Source organism: Catharus ustulatus, chromosome Z (genome assembly GCF_009819885.2).
Source record: "Catharus ustulatus isolate bCatUst1 chromosome Z, bCatUst1.pri.v2, whole genome shotgun sequence".
In the NCBI taxonomy this organism is placed as follows: Eukaryota; Metazoa; Chordata; class Aves; order Passeriformes; family Turdidae; genus Catharus; species Catharus ustulatus.
In genome coordinates, this window is record NC_046262.2 from 46,570,165 (window position 1) to 46,582,730 (window position 12,566).

Below are 12,566 nucleotides of genomic sequence, written 5' to 3' on the forward strand. Positions count from 1 at the left end.
TCTAATTTGTCATGTCACACAATTCTATAAAATCTATTCAGTTAGAAGGCAATAAATGAGCAGTCCAATGTTTTATACACTCTTGCCTCATAATTTTTTACACAGTGTTTTATTTTAAAATATATATATATGATGTATACTATTATGTTCAATCGCTGTGGTCTAATAAAAACATAAATCTATCTGACGAAAAATGGATTGTATTTCAATTGCATCACTGTATCATACAGAGTTGCTCTTATCATACCACTTACAAAGATCAATGGTAACTTGAAAATTATTTCCTTCTATGCTACCTCTAATTTATTACCTATAAAAGGACTCTTTTTAATTTAAAAGTCACATCAGCTGCTGTCCATCTTATTTTAAACTCTCTCAATTTTTGAAACTGACATACTACAGGAGCAAAATAGCACCTCGTAACTATAGTACTACTTCCTGCTTTTCCTTGTGAAAATAAGGTTAAAGCTAGCTTAAGTACCAATTCAGCAGAAATACGATTATAAGCCGCACCATTTTGACTAAAATTTTGCTCCCAACCCGGAAATGCAGCTTACACTCAGGAGTGGCCAATATATGAAAAAGTTCAGAAATTTCCAAACCCGGAAGTTCAAGCCAAGGTGTTGAGCTGAACACCTGCCAGTAAAACCCAGGATTGTTTCAAATTGGTTACTATGTTGCACGGCAGGTGAAGGTGGGCTCTGTGCCAGCCCTACGGGGCGGGAAAGGGGGCTTCCCTCCTGCCGGCCCCGCGGCCCGGTGGGAGGCGGAGGTTCTGTGTTGCCGGCCCCATGGCGGAGGGGAAGATGGGGGGCTCTGTGCCTCCCCCTCCCACTGCCGCCACGGAGGAAGGCGGGCTCCATGCCTCCCCCTCCCACCACCGCCAAGGGTGAAGGCGGGGGGCTCCGTGCCTCCCTCCCGCTGCCACTATGGGGTAGCACCAGGCCAGGGCAAGCGATCCCGCGATTCCGTTACTAATTTGTTACTTTGTTACATGCAGATCCCCCTGTGAATGAAAATGCAGCTTATATTCCAGTGCGGTTTATACATGGACCTAAACATTGCCAACACCCAGACACGTGTCTTCTAATATTGTGCGTCTTATAATCGTGAAATTACTGTACTTTTCCTGACCTGCATTGTGGTTTACCACATCCTAATCTAGTTTCCTGCTCATCTTTAATAAAATATCATTTGGATCTTACAACTTTTCTAGTTTAAGGTCCTTCTCATTTTTAAGACTAGATAGGCAAGACAGGGACAATCAGCCTCCTTCAAAACATACAAACATTTCCACTGTGATGATGTTAATGTAAAATGTAACATACAGTGTTTAAGTGGTTATAAAGTACCACTTAAAAGAATGAACAGCTGGCTTCCCTTTCCATAGTAAGCTAATTTCTCAACAAGCAGGATACATTTTTCAAACATTTTAATTAAAAATAGTAGTAAAATGTTCATTCTAAAGGTTGATTTTGAAAATAATCTTCCTAAGTCTCAGGATATCTCTGCACAATGACAACAAAATCACTTTTATTTGGTAGCTGAAGAGGTGACAACAGTCATGCTAAAAATGCTGATTTTTTTTTCCAGATATACAAGACCATAGACACTTGAAAATCAATTACTGGTGTAATTAACTATGTTATGACACCAACTAACCTCTAAGTAGGTATCTACATTTCATTCATGTCAACAGCAGGAAAACTCTTACATGAAATTGTATTACATTGTGGTCCATAACAGCATATTTACCAAATCTTCACTAACATTGCCATCATGGGATTATTAATATTGCAAGTACAGTAATTTCACGAATACAAGCCACACCATTTTGACTAAAATTTTGTTCCCACACTGGAAATGCGGCTAACACTCAGGAGTGGCTAATATGTGAATAATTTTCTGACATTTCCAACCCCAGAAGTGGAAACCAAGGTGCTGAGTCGAGCAACCTGCCAGTAAAAGCTGGCATTTCGCAATTGTTACAAATTGTTACTCTGTTGCACTACGGGTGGAGTTGGCTCCCTGCAGGCAGCATGGGGGGACAGGGGGAGAAGCGGGGAAGCTCCCTCCTTCCCTCCTCTCCTGCAGCCCGAGGGAGAGACGGGGGGGCCCTGTGCTGCCATCCCCGCAGCCCGTGGGGTAAGTAGGGGTCTCCTGTCCCCGCATGCCGCTGCAGGTGCCAGCGGGCTCCGTCCCCGCCCACCGCCGCTACCGCGGATGCCAGCCGGCTCTGTCCCCACCCGCCACGCGTGTCAGCGGGCTCCATCCCTGCCTGCCACCACGGGGCAGTGCCGGGCCGGGGCGAGCGAGCCCAGTGGCAGCGGTGGTCCACCCCGACCGGCCCCACCGAGTGGCCCCACCGAGTTGGGCCCCCTGGCCCCGTTGGCAGCCCCGAGCGGGCCGAGCCTGCACAGCCTTAGCCGAGCCAGTAAACCCCTAGCCATGCCACGATTCTGTTACTATTTGGCAACTTCGTTGCATGTGGGTCCTTGCTGTGAATGACACAGCAGCTTATACTCAGGTGCAGTTTATTTATGGACAAAGAACGAAATGTTTGCTAACACCCAGAGATGCAGTTTATAGTCCGTGCGGCTTCTATTCATGAAATTACTGTACTTTAGTAAGCAAAGTTAGTAAAGTACTAAGCTTTTTAATGAAAATATGAGACAAGAGTAATAGAAACAACTGCCTCCCAAAAAAACCTCTTAGCTCAGCATACCAGTATAACAATAATTGAGAAATTACCTAAATCAGTTTTCAGTGAGATATGGCAATGATTTATTTTTATCCTTCCCGAAGCTCTTTGGGAGCAAAGACCTCTGACAAACATGGGCTACATTAGAATGATACAGTCTTCAAAGAGATGTCATGAAGGACATTCTTTGAAATCACACAACTCTTTATAAGACACACTGTTATCCAAAGGGGAGTTTTTTCAAAATTTAATATAAAATCCTGCCATTTGTCATATCTGACGGTACACTTATTTTTTTAAATGGACAAAGACTTTATCTGCTTAAGAGCATCTTTCACTGATGAAAGCATTACAAAGGTACTAAAGAGTTAAGCTATAAATAAGTCACAGAACCCTAAGCTGATTATTTGTATTCATGTAAAAAATCTGCATCAACAATGAACTTTTTTAGTATTCTGCTGTTTTTATAACACTGATTTTTGGAAATCAGTATGTTGTAAGGAAGTGGACAAAGAAATATATTTTAAATTGTAGTAAGAAAATGTGTAATTGCAGCACAAGAGTTTTAACTGAAATAACAGAACAATGGATCATATAAGAAAAAAATAAACATATATTAATTTTTATACTTCCATTAGAAATGTTTAAAGAACATACTGAGTTTACATTTTGCTTTTTGTCAAATTCTGTAGTTCTTTTAGGCAATAAAAATTTCTCTCATTAGTAGGAAATTTTATCTCATAGTAGAAAATAAAACTGTTATGGGAATTCATATTTTCTTCCTTCACTATCACACCTACTGCAACAGAACCTAAGATTAAGATGATACAACTGTTAAAAATACCATTGAGAGAAAGACTATAGCACAATAATTATATGGCATTAAAAATTTGCTAAATGCTTGAGTAGCTAAAATAAAATTACTGCTGAAATATTTATCAAAATTTTAATCTACTACTAGAAATAAAGGTAAGTTAAGCCACATTTCTTCCCAAATACAACAACTTTCACTATTATTTTGGATACAAATAAAATATTCTCTACCTGGAAGAGTTCTTCTTTATTTTTTCATCAAGATCACTAAGGATTTGTTGAAATTCCAATTCTCCAGGGAGGACATTTAACAAACAGTCTAAATTGGAAGAATCAAAAGAATACTCTCCTCCCCACTCCATTTTTAGAATCTGTGAAACAAATAGAGCAAAATGGTTAAATAATAGAAAAATGTGGACTAGAATTACCAAAGTATACAACATCTTGTTCTTCAGAGATATTTTTATTATAAATATTAGATTGTTATGCTTCTGTGTAGACTGCTACAGAAAGAAACCAGGAAAGCAAATGTTGAGATAATTATCGTAGTATCTTGCATTTCTTTAGCTTAAAGAAATCAGTTCTATTACCTTAATCATAACGGTAGTTTTATTTTTCCTTTTAAGATTTAGAAAGAAAATTCTCACTTTTATAAATAGAAACTAAAAATAAACACACTGCAGAGTAAACTTATTTTCTATACACTTATAATTTTGTCCAAGGAGTAATTGTTTTCTGGAAATTTAGCACATCATTGCAAATACATGCAAACATAAAAATCTAGACTAAACCAATCTTCACCTTGCTTTGTACCCATTTTACTAAACACAGGTCGAATCCACCTGCCTATTCAAACTAATACACTACCTTTGTATCTTTGTATCAGAAGTAAAGCATTAGCAGTTTGTTTTTTTCCTGTTATCTATTTTTTTCTTCATCCTCTTTTTGAGATATAATGATTTTACCATCAGTGATGATTTACTCCCAAAATTAAAGAAAAATATCGTATAGAAACTGGAACCTTCTTAATAACCAGTATATTTCATATCTACTATTTAGTATGTTATATTTAGTACTATACAAATTGCAGCAACAACATGAGGAACAAGCATAATATTCAGACGCACAGTTTCGGCAACAAAATGTAATAAACACATTATTTATCCTGCACACAATATTCTTTTACAAAGCAACTACAGATTGAATTTTTCTATGTGAACTGTCTACAAAACACACGTTCAAAAACAGTATCAGAGATTTAAGATGCAAGGTCAAGATGATTAGTTTTGGTCATAGGTGTATTCTTAAAAGTAGCAGAAATGCACACTTTTGATTTTGTTCTTCCAAAGCAATGTTTGAAAAAACATGGAAGTTCTCTAAGGTATAATGTCTCACATCTCAATTAACAGCACACCAATATTAAATGTTTCATGGATAAAGCATTTTCTTAAATTCTCAGAAGCTACAGAATACCCCTTTGCAAATAACAATTCAAACACTTGAAACATTTTCGGATGTAGCTGAAACTCAGTCACTTGCTGGTGATAAAGCCTGGATGTAAACCAAATACATATCTTAAAGCATTAAGGAAATGTCAGTCTTTTAATATAAAACTTAACAGTTGTTACTGCAATTAAAGATACTAATTAAAAGTAGAAGTTAAATGAAAACCATTCAACAGCACCTCACAGAACTGAGATAAAAGGAATACTGAAAATACAGCTCTTTCTTCAAGTATGATACTACTTAAAATAGACTCAGTCATACACTCCCCTTTCTCTTACAACGGGTTTACACAGAATATCAGTTTACCTACATTCAATATCCATAACTCAAACCCATATTTTATTCAACTGTTTTATTGAACAATCAATGATTATGTAAAATGAACTGTATAATAGATAAGATACATATATTTACTGCAAAAATACTAACAGTTTGGAATGCGTTCGAGTTCTCATAAAATAGATGCACAATCAAAACTGTGTCTTTATATTTAATCTTAACTTTTGCCCTTAAAGGACAGCCTAAAGAAGCTTATGTTCCTTGGGAAAAAAAAAAAAAAATCACTGTATTTAACAGACTATTGACTGTTTGAAAAATTCATCAAATGAAAAAAATCACCTTGTAAACATGACAGCCTAGTTTCCATGCATGCATTCCTGTAAGACTTCTATGTCATACTTCTTTGTCATACTTGTCAAAACAAAGGAATTATTCCTTTCAGTCTTGGTTTATAGAAGAAAAGCAACATTGATTATACAGTTTTTAAATACTGTTTTAGACGGGTAATACTAATTTCTTCTTTTGAAAATCTAAACCCAAAAACGTTTCAGAAGGGAAAACAAGAACATAAAGACATAAATTAGCACAATTGAGAAGAAATTTTGCTGTTATTTAGCATAACCAGAGCCAAGGCATTCCATCCACCAAAAGACTCTAACTGATGACCCGGATTCTAAGTGGAACTACACTACCAGCCTGTTGCCCGCCCTCCTTGCCTCCCTAGGGGGCAGCAGGATGGGCATCAGTTAGCAAGGGCCCTCCCCTGCCATTTGGGTTTTTCCCCTCCTCTCCTGTCATGCCAAAGAGTAGACAGTCGTTGATGCTCCCAAAGAACCAGTATAACGCAGCCCTCCTCTGATGGCAAAACCCCAAATGCTTGTTTTTTAAGAAAGAAATCCATTCTAAAATTTTTAGTTGGAACAGTAGTGGGAGAACTCTGTTTTGAAATTCCAAATTTTGTGTAAAGTATTTTAGACACTAATAACCCACTGTAAAGGAGATTAAGTTAACCCTTGCTAGTAAGCTTCATAAAAAGTATCATTCCATCATATTTCAACTAGCTGTCAATCTTTTTGGTAGCTACTCAAGAAACTTAACCTATGTACAGTTTAGCTTAAAAAGAAATAATTTTCTTATTTTAACCCATGATATCAACAAAATTTAACATGGTAATTATTTCCCACTTCTACAAGTGTAAATTACGATACTATTTTTTACCAACAATCATTAGGCCTATTTAAAAAAATACTACACAACACACAAGTTAATACAACAGATACTTTTTGCTTTTAAAATTCATAATGTTTACCATTAAAAAGCATTTTTTGTGTGGTTTCTTCTTTTTCAGTGTTGATCAAATGGAAGAAATTTTCTATAAAAATTATATTTAGTTTCAATTGGGTATTTCTTCATTCTGACAAAACAATTAAATTTAACAAACCTTCCAGCACATACATGCGAAACTCCATGGGATTTCAAAGACCAATTTGTAATATTTGTATTTACTATAATAAGCCTTTATTCTCAGACATAGTTTGTAAAAGCAGCATTTACCTAAATCTTGAACAGAATTTTATATGAGCACATCTGTTGAATATGCACATCTTAATGTACCCATAACTTGGAAACAGGGAGATGTCTACTGAAAGTAGAGAACTAGACAAATCATTGAAGTTTTTTTCTGTTACTGCTTCTTATCTCACAGGTGATATCTCTCTATTGCCCTAACATCCTTGCAAAAAAAGAGGATGAGAGAATTGATCAGATTTTTCATCACTCATCTTATGCTTTCAATGAGACCTCAACAATGACTTCCTTTATCTAGCTTTAGTTGTGCAACTGTTGCCAGCTGCTTTACAGCACAAAAGATGTCATCTGCAATCACACAGCAGGCAACAAGAGCCATGGCAGTGGCCTGAGATACTACTATTCAATGTGAAATTCCTACTGTTCATTTAAATAGTTTAAAATTATTTTGAAAACCACATAGAGGGTACACAAGTACAAGGGTACATTAAAAAAGTGTAATTTCTTGAGCTCTACCCTGACATCGTAAAAGTTTCTTACCCAATTTTCGGGGGGAGGTGGGGGGGTGTGTTAAAAATCCCTAAAAATTGTTAACTGTTTAAAACAGACTTTTAAAAGAAAAGGAAAATTTAAAATTCTCTCTGTAAAAGGACATGACCCATTTTTGTTTCCGCTCATATGTACTGAAGATCCCTATTAAAATTTTCCAAATTACCTATCACCTGTTTTGAACACTTTCCTGAAGCATACCCAACATTTACAAAAAGAATACCATATTGTTCCAATAAAAAAAGACATTTAATGCATACAAAAAAATACCCCAACAAAACAGAACCATGAGTCTTCATGACAGTTTTATTTACTTAATATTTTGAATGCCACAATAACTTTGAAATAAGTTTTACTAAAATCATGCAATGTTCTCCCTGCATACTTACCACATTGGTTGTTGTCATAAACTTCTACTTAAATGTTAATTTTACATTTAAAACATTTTCCTTTATATTTTTTTAAAAGAGAGATTCTAAGTATCTATAATTAAACACTCATTTGTAACGCTTCTGAATGCAGTTTTCTTCCAAATTTTGCCACAAGACTCACCAAATAAGAGAACAGGAATAAAATATAACAAAAGAAACAGAGTCCTCACTGTAGATGAAACTGAAAGTTATGTCTTCCACCTAAAGCTCTAACCAGAATGTAAAGCTGTGATCTAAGGCAGCTATGTCAGCCCTTAAACCATAATATTGTCAAAAAGGACTGTGAAAATGCACATTTCTGACAAATAGCATATGCTACCATTTTAAATATCTGTAGTTTTTTCAAACTATGTAGCTTAGGCCTGTATAGTAGGCATATGTACAGTAATTTCACAATTATAAGCCGCACTGAGTATAAGTTGCACTTCCGGGTGCCAGCAACTTTTTGTTCTTTGTCCATGCATAAGCCACACCTGATTAAAAGCCGCACGTTACAATACAGACTGTGATAAAAGGTATCTATTCTATCACCATCTGTTGAGGGTTGGGCCAGTGATCCTTATCTCCGTGGGAGATGTTCTGCTAATGGGCCATCCTTTAAAACCAGGTGGGGTATTGTTCTTTATCTTTTCACAACCCATCCTTCCTCCAGGGAGTCATTTTCTGCTAATGGCCCATTGAGTCCCACCGTGTGACTGATAAAATTACTGCATCCCATTGAAAGTTGCTCCAGCCAGGGGGAAGAGCCCAACATTTCTTATCAAGATAAAAACAGAGGTTTTGGGACACTAAGGGAGTCCCTTTCTCCACTGGACTCCAGAGGAAAACTGGATTTCTCCACATCACCACTGGACTTTTAGAGAGAAACTGCCCCTTCTACAGGAGCACTGCTTCAACTGAATCACATCTGTCACTGTAGGAGGACTGCAACCACCATTTAATTGAACTGCTACCAACACCCTGCCTGACAGGGTGTCAGGTTGTACTCTGACTTTGTCAGGGTTTGGAGTTGGTTTCTTTGTAGTACTGTATTTCTATTTTAATTTCCCTAGAAAAGAGCTGTTATTCCTAATTCCCATATTTTTGCCTGAAAGCCCCTTGATTTCAAAAATTATAATAATTTGGAGGGAGGGGGTTTACATTCTCCATTTCAAAGAGAAGCTCTTGCCTTTCTCAGCAGACACCTGTCCTCCAAACTAAAACAGCTACTTTTTGTTCTTTGTCCATATATAAGCCGCACCTGATTATAAGCCGCAGTTTGGGTTCGAACCAAAATTTTAGTCAAAATGATGCAGCTTATAATCATTAAATTACTGTACATGCCAGGATTTATAATTAAAACCTGTGAGTTCTCCCTATTGTCACTCTCCAGTTCTTCAAGCCACAGAAAGTGAAATGCTAAGAATAGAAAGCAATCAGCTCTGCTTTTTAAGATTTCCTGCTACTTGGGACTGGTAAAATATGTTGAAACACAAGGAAAGAATTCTCATTTACATAAACTTTGACAAATACTATTGGTCAAAAGCAGTGACTTCAAAAGAGGAACGTGCCATCTGGAGTAACAAGGAAATTCCTGAGTAGCTAGGTCAGAAGAAAGGAATAAAGGATAATGTGCTTTCTTAACCTTCAGCAAAAAAGAAATGGCCATTTTCTGAGTAGCCCTTGAGAGAAACAGTGCTATATCATCTTCAGCTCTCAGCTGGTTATTGTGCACTTGGAATCCCATAGTGCATAATAGTCTATATGGTTACTAAAACCCTAAGTGTGACAACACTTAAGTGTGTCTGTACACAAATGCAACTATTTTGTTTTCCTTTTCTGGCTTTCAAAATTCAAGATGCTTCTTCTCATTCTTCTTAGACCCACCCTCCCTTTTTTTTGTTTTTTTTTCTTTTTGTGCCTGCACTCCTATTATATTTTAAAAGTTCATGTTTTTTTTAAATCTGGTGCAGCGTTGTCTTCTTTATATATGGTATAAGACCTTACAAAAATAATTTACTAATCAACTTTTCTGCCAATGCCACATACAAATACAGGGAAAAATTACTCTGGCAATGAAGACTACATCGATCAGTCTTACGGATGTTTTAAAATAATTTTCAATTAAAACAATAATTAACAATCGGTAGGCCAATGTAATCATTAATCCATAGAAAAGAGGTTCTTAGAAGCCTAATTAGAAATACTTGCTCATTATTTTCTTATAATCTTCTTAGCCAATAAAGTGTACAATAAATAGAATGATTTTGAAACAGACCATATTACCTAATTTACTTTCCACTGCTCCAGATGAGGGTTGTAAGTACTGAGTAAATTTTGCACAGAAGTATGAGAAAACGTCTAATACCAATAATTACTTTGCCCAGAAAAACTGAATGACATTGGTTTTTTTTCCTGAAGAACAAGAACATAAGATATATATGAGTCTAATGATGCATCCCTTGCAGAACTGTTTTTCTAATTGTGGCAATAAGAAGTACTATTTAGGTATAATACTCAAGTTTTCTCATTCTGCGGCACTTAGAAACTCAGAAAGAAGAGGCAATACTTTATAAAATCCCCCCAAATCCCTCACAGAACTATGCTCTGAAAAGCATCTTCTACAACATTCCTATCTTGCTCATTAGTGTCTAAAACTGAACAGATTTATAGAATTGTTCTGAAGGAACTTATCTTTTAGCACACCGGTGAAGAACCAAAAGTATACTATTTTCAACTAAAAACCTTACAAATACCTAGTAGCTACTTCTAAAAGACTTTTCTTTCCTTGTTTATTGGAAAAATCCTCCATCATAATACAATACACTTTAAGGACAATGGTATTTAAAAGACAGAAATTTCAAGACCTTTAAGGTCTTGTCATTTGGTACATCAGACATAGAGTTGCTGGAATTTTAACAGGAAATAGCCTTCCAATGAAACTATTATATTTTAAAAGAATTACAAAAAAAAGTCTGTCACCACAGCTTTTAAAAGGTAGGCTGCATTTCAGTCCCTTCATTCCCACACACTCTATTTTCTTTCATTACTACTCAGTTTAAAGCTGAGAGCATGAAAAATGTCCATTTTATACAAATGAAATACAGAAGCTCTCCACAAAGATGCCACTTAAATTGGCCCAAATTTATAGTCACGTTCTTAAAAGTTTGTTCCGTAGTATAAATGCAATGGATTTTGGTTTTTTCCCCAAATACTATTATTACTGCTATTAGTAGTACTACACAGGGCCATGTGAAACATTTTACTAGGCATCAAATTCCCTTTTTTTCCCTATTTCACTTTTTAAAAATTAAATGTTTACTTTTTTTTGCTGCCATTACTCAGTTTGTAAAGCTTGATGTGATACTGCCTAATGCACAATGCGTCACTCAGATTCTACAGCACAACACAGTCTCATATTCTCATTCAGCTATGTTTTTCAGCTTCAAAAGCACTGCTAAGCATTTGTTTGCCTCTCTTTAAGAAAAAGACACTTCATAAGTAAAATAATTACAATCTATTTTTACCATGTTGTTGTGATTTGGGAATCACTACTGAAAACACTCCAAACCATGCACTGATTTGCACACTCCCCATTTTTCCTCCCCCAGTCCCTGACGCAGGAAGGAGAGAATTATAAAAGGTAAAGCTTACAGGCTCAGAAACGGACAATTTACTGGAAACAGCAATGAGATCAGTAATGTAACAGGAACAATGTTACACTAAATACACAAGAGTTGCACAAGAAAGGTGAATGATTCATACGTGGAAATGCCTACCCAGAAACCTGTACTGAACAAACGGCCGCCACATTCCCCACAACCAGAAGAAATGTCCTCTCCTTGCCCCTGGTGATGATGTGAGGTGGTAGAGAATAACCTCCAGGCAATAGCCATCACCCATCCTGGCTGCTGCTAAAAATAACCCTGTCCTGGAAAGAACCAGGACACCCCTTATTATGTACCATACAATTTATGCCCAAATCCTACACCTTCCAACAATACACACACAGTACACATACACAAGCACAGGCATCATTTCCATCATCAGTGGCCATCCCTCCAAGACATCTATCAAGTTCATTGAGTCTGTGACTGTGAGTTCTGTCTGTCCTAGATGTCTTCCTGGGCAGGAGGGTTGGTGTGGCGTCAGGTGGCTGCAAGCTGCATCACGAGGCTCATGATTTGGAGCAGCCATGCTCTCTGTCCATAGTAGTTACAGCACACAGTGGCAGGGTCATTCAGCTACTAATATACAATGAAGCATTACAGAGTGCTTTCACCTAAAAATCAAATCCCTTTCATGTACACATTGGGTTTCCCCATCCATCAGCATTATGCAACAAATGCACCCAGGTCCTTGAACAAAAACAGTCCCACAGATGGGTTTCCCTTTGCTTAAAGGAAGACTAATCCAACTGTCTTCCCTAACATACACCACAGGAACTTTATCCCCCTCTTTGGTATGAGATTTGATTCAGTAGGGTCAGGTCAATTCATGGAGCCTCCCTCTAGTGTTAACTAAACAAGTGGCCTTTGCTTAGTGCAGAGCTCAATGTATGAATGTCCAACCAGCCACTGCTCTCTATGTGTTTTTTCACAGTACATTGTATCATTCAATTTTTCATGGCCCATGACAGGGAATAGGATATACACTCAATAACATGGTCTATGGCTATAAGGTCTATGAGGCTATTTTTTAAATCAGTCCCACTGTACAACTCAATTCTTTCTGGGGTGCCATGCTGTCACACGATTTGCTTTGTGAGATGGTGCTCCAGG

General features: G+C 36.9%; 1 protein-coding gene across 10 annotated transcripts in view; it reads right to left on the reverse strand.

The window, feature by feature from the left end:
• KIAA0825 (KIAA0825 ortholog) overlaps positions 1 to 12,566 on the reverse strand; it is a 276,964-nt gene that overhangs the window by 226,129 nt on the left and 38,269 nt on the right. For 8 of the 10 annotated variants that reach the window (XM_033084906.2, XM_033084907.2, XM_033084909.2 and 5 more), the window contains one exon: positions 3,746 to 3,885. In XM_033084906.2, the coding sequence (XP_032940797.1) occupies positions 3,746 to 3,876 (131 nt within the window). In that variant the 5' untranslated portion in view covers positions 3,877 to 3,885. Of the gene's footprint in view, positions 1 to 3,745; positions 3,886 to 5,520; positions 5,560 to 12,566 lie in introns of those variants that run through there. The other 2 variants (XM_033084908.2, XM_033084910.2) reach the window with 2 other exon arrangements.